The sequence below is a fragment of the Cydia fagiglandana genome, chromosome 16 (genome assembly GCF_963556715.1).
Source record: "Cydia fagiglandana chromosome 16, ilCydFagi1.1, whole genome shotgun sequence".
Taxonomy (NCBI): Eukaryota; Metazoa; Arthropoda; class Insecta; order Lepidoptera; family Tortricidae; genus Cydia; species Cydia fagiglandana.
In genome coordinates this window covers 3,495,366-3,516,125 of record NC_085947.1, presented here as the reverse complement: position 1 = coordinate 3,516,125, position 20,760 = coordinate 3,495,366, and the positions used below count along the sequence as shown (strand labels likewise).

General features: G+C 39.5%; 2 protein-coding genes and 1 long non-coding RNA gene across 3 annotated transcripts in view; 1 reads left to right on the top strand and 2 right to left on the bottom strand.

Annotated features, from left to right (window-relative positions):
• The window catches only part of LOC134671797 (uncharacterized), a 498,925-nt gene that overhangs the window by 249,398 nt on the left and 228,767 nt on the right, over positions 1-20,760 (bottom strand). The window contains exon 2 of the long non-coding RNA XR_010099274.1: positions 11,999-12,123. This is a non-coding gene — a long non-coding RNA (uncharacterized LOC134671797). The remainder of the gene's footprint in view (positions 1-11,998; positions 12,124-20,760) is intronic.
• LOC134672273 (uncharacterized) lies at positions 1,870-3,357 on the bottom strand. The gene is made up of 2 exons (XM_063530171.1): positions 3,028-3,357; positions 1,870-2,729 (listed from the first exon to the last, which is right to left on the bottom strand). Exons 1-2 carry the CDS (start codon positions 3,039-3,041, stop codon positions 1,901-1,903), a joined length of 843 nt encoding a protein of 280 aa, XP_063386241.1. The 5' UTR covers positions 3,042-3,357; the 3' UTR covers positions 1,870-1,900.
• Positions 4,950-17,214, top strand: LOC134671764 (BOS complex subunit ncln). The gene is made up of 10 exons (XM_063529590.1): positions 4,950-5,256; positions 6,433-6,620; positions 7,293-7,479; positions 9,406-9,536; positions 9,960-10,172; positions 10,976-11,200; positions 12,129-12,281; positions 12,667-12,760; positions 13,926-14,055; positions 15,500-17,214. Exons 1-10 carry the CDS (start codon positions 5,082-5,084, stop codon positions 15,639-15,641), a joined length of 1,638 nt encoding a protein of 545 aa, XP_063385660.1. The 5' UTR covers positions 4,950-5,081; the 3' UTR covers positions 15,642-17,214.

Sequence of the window (20,760 nt, the reverse complement as noted above, 5' to 3'; positions counted from 1 at the left end):
CGATGTTCAAAATATTGTTTTTTGCACTCTATTATACGGCTAATCTCCCGATATGTTTTTATATTTTTTCTGAACTTTGGTTCTAAAGTTATAGAGAGATAAACATTATTTTGGCCTTTCGAAACGGTCTTTTTCCAAAAATATTCAACTTATCCAAAAATGTTCTTAGAAACATTCCAGTTATTTTTAAAGACCCATTTAATGACGTGCAACATGTTGGTGGTTTCTGAGATTTTTTTTTGTGACAATTAGTTACATGTATGGAGTGCCCCTCTTAAAAATACATTTCTTACAATTTTGAGTACTTAATCCAGTAGCGGCTTACAAAATACACCTATATTTCAAATTTATATACCCCTTTCAGCGCTCTAAATAGTTTATACCCACCAATTTGGGTATAAACGAGTAAATACGGGTATATTGAGTAAATACTGAGTATTTACTCGGTATTTACCCGTGAGTATTTACTCACTACCCATCTCTACTTCTTCCTGGCGTTATCCCGGCATTTTGCCACGGCTCATGGGAGCCTGGGGTCCGCTTGACAACTAATCCCATAATTTGACGTAGGCACTAGTTTTTACGAAAGCGACTGCCATTTGACCTTTCAACCCAGAGGGGAAACTAGGCGTTATTGGTATTAGTCCGGTTTCCTCACGATGTTTTCCTTCCCGAAAAGCGACTGGCAAATATCAAAAGAAATGACCAAAAATAATAATTAATGGAATTAAAAGGTTAACTGGAAGAAATCCCTTAAAGGGATAAGTTCGCATGTGTACCTATCCATGTTCGCATGTGGCATGTGTGCCATATTTGTGTTTATGTTTTGTACAATACAGTTTATACATACATACATTAATGGAATTAAAGAAATTTCTTCTATTAACCTCCTAAGGCCCAAGGTCCTACCTATAGTACTTCAGATCTATGTTTAAATCATATTCATTTGGAACACAGTTGCATTTGATTTGTTTTATTCAATTTTTAAATAAAACCAAAATCAACTCTATTCCCTGCACTAAAGGTTCTAATTTCAGTGGCTTATTCTGGATTTTTTATTTTTATGGCTGGAGGATAAGCAGCATCGGATGTCCCCACTGCTTCTTCTCTAATGTTTAACGCCCAAATATATAGACCTTTAGTAGTTGTATTATATTAATGTTGTTGTATCTGCAGAACAAGATCTTGTCTGCCAGGCATGTAATAAAAATGCATCTTCTTCTTCCTCGCGTTATCCGGGCATTTAGCCACGGCTCATGAGAGCCTGGGGTCCGCTTGACAACTAATCCCATGATTTGACGTAGGCACTAGTTTTTACGAAAGCGACTGCCATCTGACCTTCCAACCCAGAAGGTAAACTAGGCCTTATTGGGATTAGTCCGGTTTCCTCACGATGTTTTCCTTCACCGAAAAGCGACTGATAAATAAAAAAAGTAAAAAACGACCTATATTTTTTTATTAAGATTTGTAGCACAGACAAAGAAATATAAAGAAGCGTTTAGTGTGCAAAGCATTTAAGAAAAAAAAAGCTTTGATGCGCAGTAAGTATAGTCGTACGGTTATAATGGGTTATAATGTCCGAATCCACTTGAGAGATTACCTGCTGTTGAATGGCATCGTTATCTTTAATTACTTGTGAAAAATAAAAAGACAAAAGATTCCATACAGATAACAACTTTACCACTTAAAGAATAGAGATAGAATTACAATAGCAAGTACTGTACTTGCATGTCATCAGTCTATCATTTTTTACTTAATTAAATATAAAAATATTACATTACATAGAAATATTACAAATAGTAATTTAATACATAATTAATAATAACTTATTTTAATATAATTAATTATCTTTTATGTCATCCCTATTAATGTAGGTATGGAATACAATGGAAAACTGGTATTAATTCTCACTTTCTTCTCTCACTGGTGCCTTTAGTTCACATTTGGTGGTCATTGCTGGGCTAACTATCATCATAGCACTTACTAATTCAAATATTTGGTTCTTGGTGGCAAATTCTAGAAGGCCTTTCCAATCTTCCGATTTACAGTTTAGAGCCAGCTTAGATATGCATTCTGCCTTAAGATCGTCTATTAAGTAATATGATGCTAGCAAGAGTAAAGACTTAAGTCCATCACCATCCGGGAGAGTGTGAAGGTAGATAAACTCCTTAAAGTGCTGGAGGGTCTTCAGAGAGACTCCCTCAATCTGAATGCGGCCTTCAGTTGTCTCCTTCCACTCTTTGGTAAGCATTGCTTGGAACACATCGCTGTGGGCTGCCAGGTGAGCCCGGTGGACTGCCACACTCCCATCGCCGGCACTCAAGATGAAGTCAGTAAAATCAACATCATTATAAAGTTTCATGTGATAGGACTCTTCAACCTTGCTTGCGGAAATGGTAACGTTGAATAAGCATGTATACACATTATCTAAAGATATGTCACAATTCTGCCTACAACCAATTTGTTTCCAAGAATTAATACAGATCCATTCACCATAAAATGGTTCATCCATATCTTGACAAGATACTTTAACTTTGACCTTGCGATATTTGGCTCTTGCAAGTATTTTGCACAAAAGTGATTTAGGTGAGTCTTTGATATACAATTTCACAATAGCCAAGTCATTGACAATATAATCATTACTGGAAAATTCCTGAGGTTCGCTTCCAGAAAAACTAAGTAAGCATCTAAGTTTCAAGAAGTCACCTAGTTGTTGTTCTGCAACTTTTCTGGAAAGAAAAAAAAATATGTATGAATTCCCAGTAGTCTCCGAAGGGCACAAGTGTGAATAGGCACTGCATACAAATAATTCCCAGTTGTCCTTGCTTGGCTCATGTGTCGTGAGGCGGGGAGTCCCCCTTGTCATTACAGACTGGTATGTAACAATAACAAGTGGATATCGGTTAACTGAAGAAAAATGGTTCCGAATAGTTTACTCATAAAACTGCGTTAGACACTATTTTGATGTTAACATAAAGTTTACTAATTTACTTACTATGATTAATGAATAATTGTATTGTTACTTACACTTCCAATGGCATGATTTAAAGTTGATTACAAGTAGGTGGGTATCGAGACTCTTGCAAAACTTCTATGCCTACTTCACTTTCGGCAATTTAAACATAAACAAAATAATCAAGCCACTGCTCCTGGATTTCGACCAACCAAACCAAAATATCAGATGTTAGCAAAGAGAATAATCAAATGAATTATTATAATAATTAATAAGTAATGATCAGTAAAACTCAAGTCAAGACAGTCAAGTAAAACTATTATTTTTTGGATTACTAAGCATTTAAGCACTCAGCAGCGTTCGTTCAAATTCAAATTGAATTCAGATCAGACCGATATAATATACTTAAAGATTACGTCTAAGCGAGCTGTCACTGTAACCACTTTTGCTTATGCTTAGTGTACGATTAACAATGTAACACCACCTTGTTGTAGCCATGTCGATAAAGTCATATCGATAAACTATCGACATTTCTTGCAATACACTTTCGCAACCGGGCAAAAAACGGTGCACTACCCCAGAAACCGGTTGTCTATATCTGCGTACAAAAGAACCCGCTGGGCGGGTTGTCCGGCATCTGAGCAAACATTACGAGTGCCTACCAGGCGGGTTCTCGGTAGTCAGAGTGTTTTTTACTTCAAAGGTTTAACGATACCTAAAATGAACAAAAACGCTTTTATTCTTTATTATGGTTATCAGATCACAATTTTATAGTCACGCCCCAGCAGGGAACGAAGGGAAAGTTCAGATTCCGTAATATTTGAATTATTTTATTATATACGAATACATAGCATTTCAATTATGTTTATGTTTAACGAAGATATTGAAGCTTAAATTAATAGCTATTTTGTTCCGCTGTGTAGCGTTTATCGATGTATAACATAATTAAAATCGACTTTTCACATCCCTAAAAGAGCACTCATACACGTTTTTACGCACACATACACAACCTGGATGCATCAAAAAAGGCAACACTTTGATTTTAAGTTCATCTTGTCAACAGTATAGTTGTCCTTTTTTGACAAATGGCATTTTTAAAAGAGCGAAGAGCGAAGAATGAAGTGGAACTAGTTGCTGCGCCGTCAAAGTGAACAGGCAACGTTGGGGCCTTGGATCAGACTGACAGAGCCTATCATAGAAGGTAGGATCCTATGAAAAGTCGATTTTAATCATGTTATATATCGATAAACGCTACACAGCGGAACGAAATAGCGATTAATTAAAGCTTCTATCTTCTTCATATCTTCGTTAAACATAAACATAATTGAAATGCTAATGAATATATATTTTATAATAAAACAAAATAATTCAATTAATGCGGAACACATATTTTAGTAGGTATTTATGTATTTTAATTAAATATCTGAACTTTCTCTTGGTTCCCTGCTGGGGCGTGACGATAAAATTGTGATCTGATAACTACAATAAAGAATAAAAGCGTTTTTGTTCATTTTAGGTAGGTATCGTTAAACCTTTGAAGTAAAATTAAAATTGCAGGAAATGTCGATAGTTTATCGATATGATTTTATCGACGTGGCCACAGCAAGGTGTTTCCACATTGTATAAGGCCCCAGTACACAATGGGCCATCGCCGGCCACTCCAAGGGACGCAGCCTTGCGGTAGAATGAGATAGCAATATTACTTGCTCCCTCTAACGCATAAACGCGTCCCTTGGATTGGCCGGCGATGGCCCATTGTGTACTGGGGCCTTTAAGCGTACCATAATTCATAAATTTTCGGTGAGGAACAAAAAATATGTGAGACTGTGACAAGGACAAACAATAATAGCGCTTTTGTTGCTACTCCTACTGAAAGATACACAAGACTATCCCGTCCGGTCTGGTCACATGCGATTTGTTGCATGGTCTGTATAGCTCTTTATTGCTTACACAAAATTACGTAAATCGGAACGCACAGCCATAGACATTCTGCCGTCACAATGTCATGACTGTCATGTATGTCACTGACCGACTTATCACACGTAGGGTTTCTAATAGGATTAGTATCTAATTATTGTTCAATATTTCACGTTAATATCACTACGAGGGACCTAAATTAGTCGCCAAAATGTGGCTAGACGAAGCTGACGGCCTGACGGAGATATTTAAAGGCTATTTGCCTTACTATTTGCTTGTAGCCCTCCCTATTTTTATCATCATGTCTCCAGTGAACCCGGTTGCTGCTTCTCACGAATTTTCGGTGTACAGGATGCAGCAATACGACTTGCATACGATTCCCCACGGTAAGTACAGCATGGAAGTGCATGTTTAATTTATAAATACAAAAATCGATGACATTTTTAGGTTATAATTTCGGCTGCTAACTTTCGTCTTATACAAATAGTTATTAAGATAATTGGTATCTTATCATTGCGCGAGATGATGCCTAAGATCATAGACAGTGATTTTATTGAGCTACTTAGGAGAGTTCTCTTATGTTGACCTAGTTAAATCTATTATTTATTTTTATCGTTGACGTTGTGATACCTAAGTAATAGAAATTATACAGTTCATTAATTCTGATAAAATTTCAAATAGCGTTTACTCTAATACAACAATAAAAACAGAATTTTATTATTTTAAATTTCTCATGCCCTTTTTAAAACTAAGACACTGGCTATACTTTTTTCTCAGACACTTACCTTCATTTTCAGATATTATAAAATTATGTGGCTAATTATTCACCAGTATCTTTACCAGATGTTGCGATCAGCTCCCTACAATATTCAGCCTGGTCCTATTGCGCTTATTTTGCGTGATAGGGGGTGGGCTAGTCCTGCCAGCCCAGCTCCTCGAGGAATCCTATCAAACCTTTGATGTTGAGTAGGACCTCGGGGAGCCTGGTCCTATTCAATGCTGCAACAGTCATCTGGAATGAGGAACAACCTGCCACATTATCACATTGATCATAATTATGGTGTAAACTTCATATAATGTCACTCAGTATAACAATTCACCCCTTATAATGTTGACAATTATTGGCTATTAAAATTAAATTAAATAAATTAAATTAAAATTAAATCATTTATTATACTTGCTATAGTTGCTTTACTTTCATATTCATTTCTCTCTATATATGGTGGCTAAAAAATAACTACATTCCAGTTGCCAAGGAGGTTTTGGGATTATACTGAGTAACTTTTACTATGGGACCAACCCTGAAATCGCAAAAAACAAATTTGGCTGTTTCATGCATTTTGGCTGGGCCATTTTCTATGGGAAGGTACATAGTTTTTCCTGATTTCGGGGTTAGTTCTATAGTAAAAGTTGTTCAGTATAATCCCAAAACCTCCCGGACAATGGGAATGCAGTAATTTTTTAGCAATAATGTATAACAAAAACTCTTTATAGCGTCAAAAAGCCTCCAGTCCCTTGAGTGTCGCTACATAGAGTTTACTGTATAATATGTTATGGTTCAGGCTGCCGCAGTGCCAGTTTCAACCTAGAAGGCCGCTCGCTGACATCATGGAGCACATCCCGCCACTGTGTGGTGGCTCGCATCCAAGATGTCAGCATTGAACAGTTCCTGGAGATTAGGAACAAGGCTGGTGCACTCCTGCTGGTGCTGCCAAAGAATGATACAGTGCTCAGTGCGGAGGAGAAGGAGGTACTAGTCTAGTTCTAAGTTTCACTGTTTATTGGTAGTTCACTAACACTAATTTTCACTGTTTATTGGTAGTTCACCAACACTAAGTTTCACTGTTTATTGGTAGTTCACTAACACTAAGTTTCACTGTTTATTGGTAGTTCACTAACACTAAGTTTCACTGTTTATTGATAGTTCACTAACACTAAGTTTCACTGTTTATTGGTAGTTCACTAACACTATGTTTCACTGTTTATTGATAGTTCACTAACATTAAGTTTAACTGTTTATTGGTAGTTCACTAACACTAAGTTTCACTGTTTTTTGGTAGTTCACTAACACTAAGTTTCACTAATCACTGATAGTTCACTAACACTAAGTTTCACTGTTTATTGGTAGTTCACTAACACTATTCAATTGTTTGTGTCGCGTCATCAACATTGTTTTTCTTAACTCACATTTATAGACTGGTCTAACGCGAATTTTATTCAATTACCTTTTCGTCGGGTAGATGCACAAATCTCTGTTTTGACATTTTGCTGGGACATCAGTCAGCCGCGACCACGACCAGTAAAATCTGTGTCGAAACGTCGGTAAATGAATAAAATTCGCGTTAAACCCGTCTATAAATGTGAGTTAATATATGTTCAAAACGCGAAATTTTAAATATAATATTGTTTTTCATGTCATCAGCACATCCAGCTCCTAGAAATGGCGATGGTGCAGGACGAGATCAGCGCGCCCGTCTACTTCGCTGAATGGTCTCCGGCGTTCGAGGACATCCTGCGAGACCTGCAGCACAGCTTCATCACCGACGACAAGTCAGGCACGGCGCTCGAGGCCATGCTGAATACCGTGTCGTCTAACGGGTACCAGATTGGTAAGATTTGCTTAACAGTTTGTTACTGCATAAGTGCATATACTTGGAAAAATTATAACGGGGGTGTTTACTGGCCATTACCGGGTCAAAGGAATTCTGGCCAAGATGGGACACTCTGACAACACCGATTGTCGTATGTGTGGCGAAGAGGAAGAGACAGTAAAACACTTAATGTGTGAAGAATGTCACGTCCTCGCCAGGCAAAGAATGAAGGACTTTGGAGCAGGATATCTGGAACCAAAGGACTTTAAAACGCTACCCATGAGCTCCATCAACCGACGCATGGATATGGTGGGAAAAGCTCTTGGGTAATTGACGGCTCTTTTCTAGGGGGTAATTGCACAAAAGATCCCTATGGGTTGAAGTATGTCCCCCATCCCTAGGGCCCCCGAAAACAATAAGATAAGTGCGGTCTGGAGCTCTGGAAAAGGGTTAAGATGGTGGTAGGTCAGGATAGCAAAGGATTATTCAATAAGCATGTGTGAATTTATTCCTATGTAACATGACGTTACGTACGTGACGACCCTTGTAGATGTAGATGTAGTGTAGGGACGCCTGGCCGGAAGCAGGCGGGCTGTCGATCGCGTGTCGCGTTCATTCAGCCCGATTCCCTGGAGTCGGAGCTTCAGGTTACTGTCCCGGCGGCATTCCCTCACCATTCTCCTCAAGTCTTCTCGTTTTCCTGCAGAACAGAAGGACATCTTTGAGTTCGACGTCCTTTAGTTCGTTCTCTTTTAGTGTGTCTTTGCCGAATGTATTATATCGCGGTGCCGCATACATAATACATTCCGCTAGTAGGTGTAAGCTAGTCTCCTCCTTACCACAGTGTGGACAGGAGGCATCTCTGCTTATCTCCATTATCTTAAGGTGTCTGTTGAGAGTGTTATGACCTGTAATGATACCTGTCAGAAGTCTCAGACTGCTCTTACCTAGTTTCAGAAGATACCTGGTTCTCCTGTGATCTATGCCTTTGATCATCATCTTCGACTGTCTACATCCAGTTTCTTCTTCCCATTCTCTTTGTGCTTCCATCTCTTTTACCTTCTCTATGACTCCCTTCGTGACGTCCGCTGACATAGGTAGAGCCGGTTCCGGACCAATGTGTTCCGTTTCCGCCCCCATCCTTGCCATCTCGTCCGCTTTCTCGTTACCCGTCACTCCTTGGTGTCCTGGTACCCATGCCACCGTGACGCTTCTTCGTTTGCCTATCGAGTTGAGCTCCTCCCGACATTCTCTCACAAGGGAGGAGGTAACCGATATTTTCTTTAGTGCCTTCAGTGCTGCTTGGCTATCGGTATATATTACAACAGCACCTTCTTGCTGCACACTCTCTTTAATTATGTGTGCACAGCGCGCTATTGCACATACCTCTGCTTGAAATACGCTAGCATACCTACCCAACGGTATTGATACCTTCTCTCCCAGTTTAGGGATTACTATGCCTGCTCCTGCTAGTTTCGTTGAGCTTCTTCTAGAGCCATCCGTAAAACAGATAGTCGTCGGGTGACTGACTTCTACCTTCCAGTTGTCTCTCTCTCCTATATGTATCCTATACTTCTTGTCAAATATCTCCTGCCTTTTTATAAGGTCGTTATTGGCCATCAGCATCTCAAATTTTGATAGCGCCTCTTTTTGTATCAGCGCGTGTCTCTTGTCCACACAGCTTCCTCTCCATTCCTTGCATGCTTTCATTCTATACCACTGTTCGGTGGCTCTTTTCTCTACCTCTATCCAGAGTGGCTTCAGGCCTAGCATTACCTCCAATGCATGTGTCGGGGTCGTTCGTGACGACCCTTACGTGAAAACTAAAAACTATAACAAATCACTAAATAAAATTAAGATTCAACCGAATCGACAACCTCCACTCTTGAACTATTGAAGATGTTAAGAACAATAAAAACATTTTGAAAATGTTTGTTTTCCCAGTGGTGTCAGCCCCGGTGCCGGCGAAGCTTGACTCCAAACCGGTGACTCTTCACGGGAAGCTGGTTGGCCGCTCCGGTTCCGCACAGACCATCATCATTTCAGCACACTATGACTCCTCAGGCTTGGTGCCCGTAAGTAACAAATACTCTCATTTATTTTATATAACACATGGGATTTTTGGGATTTTTTTTATAGTATAAATTCTGTTTTTTGTACTGTCACAGTGTACTTTTAAAAAGTTTATCATTATTAATACCCGTCCCAGTATTTGTGTGTAACAAAACTTTTAATGCTTTTGAAATTACTAGGAATTAGGAATCCAATTGATTTGGGGTTATTCCGTAGTAGTGTGATTAAAAAAAGCAATATCAAATCAAAACCCGACCTAATATTCTCAGAAAAATCGAAATGTGTCCAAAAACTGCTTATGTCCCACGGATTTTATGGAGAAATTTTTATGTAGGTAAATATTAAAGCTAATAAATTTATATTTCTACTAATATTTCTACTTTGACTATATTCTACCATCTTCCTGACAAAGTTATCTATTCCAGGAGCTGTCCGTAGGGGCTGACTCTAACGCCTCAGGTGCCGTAGCGGTACTAGAACTGGCCCGCATATTCTCACGACTGTACGCGTCGCCCGCCGTACGCGGCGCGCCATCTTTGCTCTTCGTACTGTCTTCGGCCGGACATGCACTAAACTATGTCGCTACTAAGAAGTGGTTGGAAGAACAGTTGGATTCTACTGACGCTTCGTTGCTACAGGTATGTAAACCTTATCACCTTTGTAACAAGGTTCAGAATGTGTTGTAAGTGTATTCTCCCGACTGTACGCGTCGCCGTCCGTACGCGGTGCGCCATCTTTGCTCTTCGTACTGTCTTCAGCCGGACATGCTCTGAACTATGTCGCTACTAAGAAGTGGTTGGAAGAACAGTTGGATTCTACTGACGCTTCGTTGCTACAGGTATTTAAACCTTATTATCCTCACAATATTACTAGAAAGGCCAAAAATGAATGAAAATGTTTTTCTCTATAATGGGATTTGAACGATTTGAACACTAGATTTGAATATTATTGTCAAATAAAATCTCGCAAAAGTTCTGAAAATGAATCCCTTCGTTTTTTTATATATTTGATTTATTTGCCGCAAATGACGCACGATTATGGGCATTTTCACTTAATTGAAAACCTTTAACGGCCGGTTAGCAATTGTTACAAAACTGACGGTCAATGTCAAATCCCATACATTTTGTCAGGAATATAACGGTTAAACGTTACTGAAACACGACTTAAGTCGCGCTTAACTTGTACAAGTTAAATGAAAATGCCCTTATATACTTATTTATTTACACAAACATGTCTACCGCGATATAATTTCATTGTTCTTACCTTTAATTAAGACGTTTCAGCTGGGTCGCACCAGCTGTGCTCACGGAAAGACTGACAATGAAATTATATCGCGGCAGACCCGTTTGTGTAATTAAATATGTGTACAAAACGCGAGAGTTTAAAGCGATTATATACTATTATTAATATATTGTAATTCAATAATTACCCTTTTCCCCAGGATGTATCGTTCGCCATGTGCCTGGACTCCATCTCGTCATCCCCTGGCCTCACGATGCACGTGTCGAAGCCCCCGCGGGCCGGGGGCGCGGCGCACGCGCTGCAGACCAGGCTCGGGGCCCCCGTCACGCATAAGAAGATCAACTTGGCCGATGAGCTGTTGGCTTGGCCCCATGAGAGATTCAGTATTAGGAGGATGACCGCTTTCACGCTAAGTAGCTTACAGGTATTTTTAGTTTCTATAGGAATAAACTATCTGGGAGTATATAAATGATAATCCGGAATACTTCATTAGAGAAGTCACCAGTTATAGGAATTAACTATCTGGGAGTATATAGATGATAATCCGGAATACTTAATTAGAGAGGTCACCAGTTATAGGAATTAACTATCTGGGAGTATATAGATGATAATCCGGAATACTTAATTAGAGAAGTCACCAGTTATAGGAATTAACTATCTGGGAGTATATAGATGATAATCCGGAATACTTAATTAGTGAGGTCACCAGTTATAGGAATTAACTATCTGGGAGTATATAAATGATAATCCGGAATACTTAATTAGAGAGGGCACCAGTTATAGGAATTAACTATCTGGGAGTATATAAATGATAATCCGGAATACTTAATTAGAGAGGTCACCAGTTATAGGAATTAACTATCTGGGAGTATATAAATGATAATCCGGAATACTTAATGAGCTAGCTAAGGAGCAAGTCGCGCGGTGGGCATTCCGTATAGCGCGGGGAATGCTGACCACGTAATCTGTCCCTATAGTTTCAATTTAAGAATTTAAAATTTTCTGAGATTTTTTCCTACTGTTTGGAAGTTTTTATTTTGTGAGTGAATGCTACCTAACATGTCTATGAATTGAGGATGTGTGTGTGCGGTTGTGATACCGATGACCGCTATCTCGGAAAGTTTCTTGAGTAATGGTCGGCAAGCGGTCAACAACAAACAATAATATTTCTTTCTATATTCCTTGTTTGATTATAATTTATGTTAGTAATTTAACCACAAACAGGGGGAGGAAACTAGAGCATTCGGGCTTTTTCGGCTCCGTTCGACTCGGCATTGCTCCGAGTAATTATTAGGGTTGGCACAACTTGACGTCCCTTTGCGTGCACAACCACAGATAATTTTTGTCCTCAGAGCCACAAAGAGCCAGCGCGCAGCACAGTACTGGACACACCCTCGGAGCCCGCCCTACACAACCTGGTGTCCAACATCGCGGCGACTGCCCGCGCACTCGCATCGCACGTCTACAACCTCACTGGGGACGCCGCGCTGTATGACGACGCTCTGGTCAGTACTTTACATACATGGCTATCTTCCGAATCACGCTCACAATGTTCACAACGCTTACAGTGCTGGCTGCCGGTGCGAATCAGCTAAGTAAAATTTTTTCGCGCCTGTCCTGTCATTGCCAAACGTCACCTTGACGTTTGCGCTCACGGTGCTTACGCCTGGGAGTGTGAGCACCGTGAGCGCCGTCCATTGACGTCATCAATGACGTCACGATATCTCATGTAAGCGCTGAAAATTGTTTAACGCGGTGTAAGATGAAAAGGATTAATGTAAAATTAGACTAATATTACGGTTTAGTTGAGTTTAAACCTTAAAATGAGTCTAATGTTATTATGTCTCGCGATTATTTAAATTCGAGGATTAATGTATGTTTCATTTTCAGAACGTAGACGAAGCGTCGGTGAGACATTGGTACAAGTATCTATCGTCGCAGTCGAGAGCGCCGCAGATCGTCACCACTTCTCCTCCTAGCGCCGGTCTGTTACTAACTATACTTGTTCTTTCCTCTTATTGACTAACCCACTTAGGGGACATCCATTAATTACGTCACACCAATTTCTAGGTTTTTTGACCCCTCCCCCCCCCCTTGTCACACTTGGTCACATTTGGCAAACCCCTCCCCCCCTAGTGTGACGTCACATTTTTTCTACGAAATCGCCAAATCGAATTAAGTAAGTACCTAAGTATAATTAATATTTTATCAAAATATTTTTGACGATATAAATATTAGTAATTTTATAACCCAAAACTGCTTAGGAAAGAAAATTAAACGATTAAAAACTATTTTCGTTTTAAAAACTTGTTATTTAAATGTACAGCGAACTAAATAATTTAAATAAATTTTCGGTTACTGATAAAGTTAAAGTGACGTCACAAAGTTTGTGTCTCCCCCCTCCCCCATGTCACAATATGTCACATTTTCTTGACCCCCTCCCTCCCCCTAAACGTGTGACGTAATTAATGGATTACCCCTTATTCATAAACGCGTACTAAAGTTGACAAGCCGATAATAATCGTTTGTCCCTTTCCATCATACCTATACGTCGGAAAGGGACAAACGATTATTAGCGGTTTGTCAACTTTAGTAAACGTTTATGAATAAGGGGGTAAGTATACTTCCCTCTTATTGACTTCTTCCTCCTCGGGTTATCCCGGCATTTAACCATGGCTCATGGAGGCCTGGGGTCCGCTTGACAACTAATCCCATGATTTGACGTAAGCTCTAGTTTTAACGAAAGCGACTACCATCTGCCCTTCCAACCCAGAGGAGAAACTAGGCCTTATTGGGATTAGTCCGGTTTCCTCACGATATTTTCCTTCACCGAAAAGCGACTGGCAAATATCAAAATGATATTTCGTACATAAGTTCCGAAAAACTCATTGGTACGAGCCAGGGTTCGTGCCCGCTTATTGAATCTAAACCAAACTTTGTCTTGAAGATGCGGTCACACGAGCCACATAAGGGCATTTCATAAACCGGGTAAGAATTGTTGATGGAGTCGCCATTGCCGGATACGGTAAGGAAGAAGAAGAGAGAGAGATTGAATCTAATTAATCAAAATCGGAAGTTCAAGAAAACATTGTCGGTTGTTGATAAGGTTGAAATCAAATTGAAGATTTATTGGCATACTATATTGACAGGTGTGACAGGCGCGTTAGAGCGCGCGTTATCACGGTACTTGGACGTGACAGTGAGCGTGCACGCGGTGGACAAGCGTGAGCCGGAGTACACGCTATACTCGCCCACGCGAGCGGTGCTCTACGTGTACAGGTATGACACAGTTGTGACTGCCACAGTAGGGTCATGTGACCGCTACTCCATATAAAAAACCAGTCAAGTGCGAGTCGGACTCGCGTTCCAAGGGTTCCGTACATTACCCAATTTTTTGCCGTGAATTTCATTCCCGTCTAACAAGCAAATTAAAACCTATCCAGCTGGGCTTTGGACTTAAAGGACGGTGTGAAGCGGCAGTACATGCGACTCGCTCTTTTTTAGACCGCCAAAATTTCGAAATTCTTGTGAAAGTTGACGTTAAAAACGCCTTTAATTCCGTAGACCGAGGCATCGTATTGACCCAAATTGAAAATGATTTACCAGAAATGTATAGCTACTTTTGGCAATGTTACGGGACCACTTCAAAGCTCATGTGCATGTGCACTCCAAAGGTGCTCTACGTGTACAGGTATGACACAGTTGTGACTGCCACAGTATGTACACTTGTACAGTGGCGTTCAAAAGTGCATGGATAGATGTCGACCGTAATGCCTTCATATTACGGTTGAAACATCTCCATGCACTTTTGATCGCCAGTCTCAATCAGTCTCGAAAAGATTGCATCATACCTTTGGCCTATACTTAGTCGAGTAGATGGCGTTAATATTAATATTTAATAAGTTAACTCATATCAGTGAAAGAATAAGGATCAAAGTCAAATGTCGTTCTCACAGTTTTATGTTCTGTCGAAAGATGGCAGTAAATTTACAATGGCTATATAATTTACTTTGACAATCCGTCTCTATACACTCTATTCTCTTTGATAGACAGTACTATGGGACCAACCCCGAAATCGCGAAAAAAAGTTAACTCTCCCATAGGAAATTTCAACATCAGACCAGCAAAATGTATGAAACATCCAATTCTTTTTCCGCGTTTTCGGGGTTGGTCCCATAGTAAAAGTTGCTCAGTATGACCTAAACAGGGTTTGAGTAATTGCTTTTCGTTCAGTTACATGCTGTATCGTCATGTATCAACAATAGAGATGCACCGGATATCCGGTTACTATCCGGTATCCGGCCTATCCGGCGATTATTTTACTATCCGGCCGGATACCGGAAAGTGATCTATTATCCGGCCGGATACCGGATAGTAACATTGCTTGATTTCGGAGTAAACAAATTGGATTTAAGAAACAGACACGGTCGTAATCGTACTTGTTTATTATTTTAAAACAATTTAATCATTCCACTGACTTGCACGCGCACTCATTTCGAACCTAGAAATGAGTCCGCGCGAACGTTTACTAGGAAACAGGTCAAACCTGCAGAATACTAACCAATCTGCGCACCTGAAAAACCGAAATGTAGGTATAGTTCCGCTGGCCGAATATTTGGCGTCCGGATACCGGATATTCAGCCGATGGTCAGGCCGAATATCCGGTATCCGGCCAAACAACTATCCGTTGCATCTCTAATCAACAATGTCACGTTTGTTTCAGTGTAAAACCAGCGGTATTCGACCTGATCCTGACCCTGGCCATCATCGCGTACCTTACCGTCGTCTACTTCGCCATCCAGCTGTTCCCGCGGTTCTATGAGGAGTACGCTAAGGTCGTCACCGGGAAAGCCAAAGTACATTAGGGTAAAATATTAATTCTGTAGCCATAGAGAAATATAGTAAGACAAAAGTGCTCACTCCATACATCAGTTTTGGTACCAAAAAGATTAGTATTTTCATAGTCGACATCTAGCATGGAGTAGCGGAATTATCAGTTCTTTATGTAGCAGTAGTAGTACTGTCAATTGACACTAGATGTAGCACCGACCGGAAAGTCTAATGCTCAACAACATAAGACTTTCCGGTAGTATTGTCACTTGACAGTACTACTACTGCTACTTAAAGTACTGATAATTCCGCTACTCGATGCTAGATGTCGACTATGAAAATAATAGTCTTTTTGGTGCCAAAACTGATCTATGGAGTGAGCACTCTTGTCTTACTATATTTCTCTATGATTAGGGTAAGATATTAATGGTAGCAAAGATTTATTGATTGTATGGCGCACCACACTGCAACTATCCGAAATTCACCACCAGAGTACAGATGTAAAGTGTCATTCTATGGATCTTGCTAACTATGTAAACAAACCGCCATATTGAAACTGTCACTGAATGATGATTTTAGTATGGCGGTTTGTTTACATAATTAGCGAGTTCCACAGAATGACACTTTAGTGCATAATTATTTTCCATCGTATTTTCATGGAAAGGCACGAACGTGTCTTGCTATTTCAGCCAGTCTCGGTACAAGAAGTAATGAGGTTGACTGAAGTCACAACACACAGAGCGAGCCGCCTCGTGAGCAAATTTTCTCGCGAGGCAAACGTCCGTCTTCGCACGGCAGCGTCTTCAAATTTTTGCCTCGCAGAAGCAATTAGCTTGGCAAGATGGCGTCATTCGAGGTAGCTCGCTGTGTGGCCCCACCTTAGCACTATGGTCAAGGAATAAATTCAGATATTGCGTGCTATTTATCTAAATACAGGCGCCCTAGACAAAATATCTGAATTCATTACATTCCCATAGAGATTCCGGTACTGAATTTCTGATTCAGCCCATGTGTGGTGTGTATCCGTGTAAAGTCTAAGATAAATTCGTGCTTCTAATTTAACAGTAGATGGCGCTGTATGGCTTCGTACATTATGTGGTAACTCTAGTTGTCTTAATGTGACGTTTAAGAATGAAGATATCCCGAAAATCTATAGTCTCTGACCACACTACTATAGGGGCCGTGGGCGTTGGAGAGCCTGCCATCTTGTGCCCTGTATTGGAAACATAAACGTGTATAACCTCGTGTCGCCCACCATACAAAATTATTGCCAAGGAAATTAGAATCTTATTGTATATTCAATTGGGTTGAATTTCATTTGTTCGAAAATTTTACAAGACAAATGAAATGCTGCCTAATTCGTTTTTTATTAAGGTTGACATTCCATCGAAACTGATTGTACATCCTAATGTACATTGGGCGGCACGAGGATATTGACACTTCACGCCAAAGCAAGTGCTGCCATCTACCCTTCTTGTACGTTTTCTTGTGCATAGTAGGTTCTGCCATCTTGTGGGATACATCGGAAGCATAAACTTCACATTTACGCCTAGCGCCAAAAATCTGACGGCTCATGTGCTGCCCCCTACAGTTCATGCACGCTCCCTACGTGTTGCTTCTCTGTCGCACTTATAAATTTGTACGTAAGTGTGACAGGGAGCCAACACGTCGAACGTGGTCCGCGGTAGGCCCTCTGAGATTCCTGACAGTTAAAAGTCTTGAAACCATTTGTAATCTGTGGATTTTTAACCTTATTCAGTTGGGTATCGGTTTAGTGGACAAGGCACTGTACAGCGCCATCTATTTTTGGCTGCCGAACTAGAATGCACGAGTTTCCTTAGATTTTGTACATTTTATACAATCTTTGATTGTAGAGAGCAATAATTATGCCTTTTGAATTTCACAGTCGCCACATGAATTTGTCAGTATTTAAACATTGTAAATAAGAACAAATAAATAACTATTGTATTACTAAAACCTAGTCTTACGGACCTACAGTTTTGTAAAAGCAGGACGCAGCTATCTGCTAGAGTAAGAAAATAATATAAGTATGTGTTACCATAATACTTTACCGAATAGCTGCCCCTTTGCAAACATGAATAGCGAAGTGAATGACCCGATTGTGGTAGTCAAAAGGTACAGGAGGGCTACCGCGAAAACCGAAATTCGCAAATTGCGGGAATCTTTCTCTTTTACTCCAATGAAGCCGTAATTAGAGTGACAGAGAAAAATGCTCGCAATTTGCGAACTTCTATTTTCGCGGTTATAGCCCAGAGTAGAGACATATAGAAACGTATTTTTGATTAGATCCCGATTTTCAAGACAACTATTTTATCAATAGATGTGGGGTGCCAGATGACATTACGCGGCGCTAGTTTAGCTCACATTATTATTATACACAATATGTGACATCCCACGGGTATTATTAACCTTACGCTATTATTAACGCCGCTCCAATATTATTGCGGCACTATGTGACGTAAGTGCCGGCCGCCATAAGGTTCCTTTTACCGTGGAACGTCACATATAATGTCTTATGCAAGTCTCCTGACGTAAAATCAACTTATTATAGACAACTACCCCGTTTTCAACCCTACAATTTCTAAAAAAAATCGTATATATCTCGCCAATAGAGTTGAGATGAACGATTACCCACACAGGTACACAGAGTACTAATCCCAAAAACAGTATTGAATGAATGAATGAGTGAATGTGACTTACGCGCACGAAGTCAAGCTAAAAAAAAACCTTGAAGAAACTGATGATTTTGATATGTACTTGATATAAACTTTTAAATTTCAGTGTAGACTGTATTGTCAATGTGACACGACTGTTTTATATATTTAGATTATACGCTTTTATTGTGTCTCTACTCTAAAGTTGAATAAGTACAGGAATTATTTATCAACAACGATATTAGAAGTTAGCCGTCGCATTCAGTTCTAATGCAACATTTTTACAAACATTGAAAAATCTGTATGGCGTTTTTTAATGTGACGCTCGAGAGGTTTTATCCGAATTCGTAACTCAGAGATAGGACATACGGTAAAATAATAGCGAAGTCTATCAACCAAATTTTATTGAAATCTGTCAAAAAAATTTACAACATAATAGAAAGAGCCCAGGCGGTCTAGCATAAGGGCTGAATTAGACGGCGCGCGAACTCGCTTGCGATTTTAGTTACATTGCGGACTGTGGATTACGTCCAATTCAACCGACCAATCATAATCCGCAATGGTATGAAACTCGCATGCGAGTTCTCGCATCGTCTAAATCGGGCTTAAGTTGCGTTCTCGCGCGCGAGTCCATACTTGAAGTCGCTATTGATATATGGAGTCGCGCGCGAGATCGCAACTCATGCTGACCGTCAGATGGTATAAACGCGCCATTACAGAACAGTTTTCCATTGCATAATGGTCGCTCTGAAAATGATGAAACAATCATCAACAAAATAGTCACTATTTTATTAACCGTTGATAATTACCGACATATTATTTATCATCGTTATGTACAGTTCGACTCGTTTTTAATCAATACACTGCGTTATACTTAAGGTGGTTCGCTTTTCATACAAAATTCAATCAAAGCTCATTAAGTAACTACACACTATTAGTAAATAAATATTTCCGCATTTATCTTCTTTCGAATATTCGTTTGCGCGAAATTAACAGGAAAACAATGTTTCATACAGAAATCATGCAAAAATCATAGTTAACTTTTCATCAATTTTACGTATGTGTGTGTCACAAATGTCGTGTACAGATACATTTGCGACGTTGCCATACCATTTCCGACGTTGCCGGGCTGACCACGGCTCGAATTTGGAGTGCTGTCATGTTTAGTCCAATTTTGTTGACACTGATATTTGACAGGTAGTTAATTGACCTAAGCGAGAATAAGTACCCGAAGTTCGTCAGCTTAGCTAAGAACTATCATGGCGTGTTATGCAAACAGTCGCTTTTTTGCTTGCAAACGGAAGATTCCCGGTTCGATCCCCAGTCATTGTATGCTGGAACATAACTTTTTGTATTTTTGTTACACCTAAATTTCGTATTGTTTTGTTATTTTTATTTAATTTTTCTTATTATCATAAATCGATTGATTAAGTATGGGCTACACGTATCATCTATTATTTTTACAAAGATAATTAGAAATTATACTCTACCTAATCTCTCTGATTTTTACAATCAGGACATCCTCACTGCAATAAAAAGGAAGTGTATAAAATTTCCTGTGGTTAAAAATAATGGATTTTGTCTATAAATGAAAAACACAATTATTACTATAGTTTGTTTTTTTAGCATTAGAAATAAGGTAAACAATCTTGACGTGTCTTTTAATTGAAAAACACATTTTAAAAATAAGTTACGGCAAATATGTAACAATTATAAATCTAATACCATCATTTATATTCTTCTGCTTTCATAAGTAATCGTTTTTGATTTTTAAAAAGCGTTTTTGAATTAAAAGACATGTCAAGATCGCTTACCTTCTTGCAAGTTCTTTCTAATGCTAAAAAAAACGAACTATAGTTACAACCAGATAAGTAAATTATAACTTGAACCCCGGCTCGTACCAATGATTTTTCGAACTTTTGTACGAAATAGCATTTGATACCTATTTATATACCGATACCTATTTTTCGGTGAAAGAAAACAATGTGAGGAAACCGGACTAATCCAAATAAGTTTACTCTCTGGGTTGGAAGGTCAGGGCAGTCGCTTTCGTAAAAACTAGTGCGCATGCCAATTCTGGGATTAATTGCCAAGCGGACCCCACGTGAGGAAGAAGATTGAATATCTCGGAGACCGACCAAAGCTTACAAAACATAAAAACTCAAAAATGCGCGTTTTCTCATAGATCAGACCTAGCTAAGAGATCAAACCCCTTATAGCAAATTTCATCGAAATCGTTAGAGCCGTTTCTGATACCATCCAAATATATAAATAAATAATTATATATATAATAATTGCTCGTTTAAAGGTAAGATAACACAAAGGAGAAACAAAAAGAAATTACCTACTCGCACCAGTCTTGAACCCCAATCCTCTTGCACGTATTTCCACGAACATACCGTTACGCTATTGCAACATACTTACGTTGTGTGAAATTGTCTACTACAAGGATCACGGAAACACTGTTTGCATGTGTGAG

Bases quoted from the DNA above. Each gene is read 5' to 3' on its own strand.
- LOC134671764 (XM_063529590.1), top strand. From the start codon at position 5,082: ATGTGGCTAGACGAAGCTGACGGCCTGACGGAGATATTTAAAGGCTAT. The intron at 11,201-12,128 runs GTATTTTTAGTT...TTTTGTCCTCAG, and splicing joins TCACGCTAAGTAGCTTACAG to AGCCACAAAGAGCCAGCGCG. The intron at 12,282-12,666 runs GTCAGTACTTTA...TTTCATTTTCAG, and splicing joins CGCTGTATGACGACGCTCTG to AACGTAGACGAAGCGTCGGT.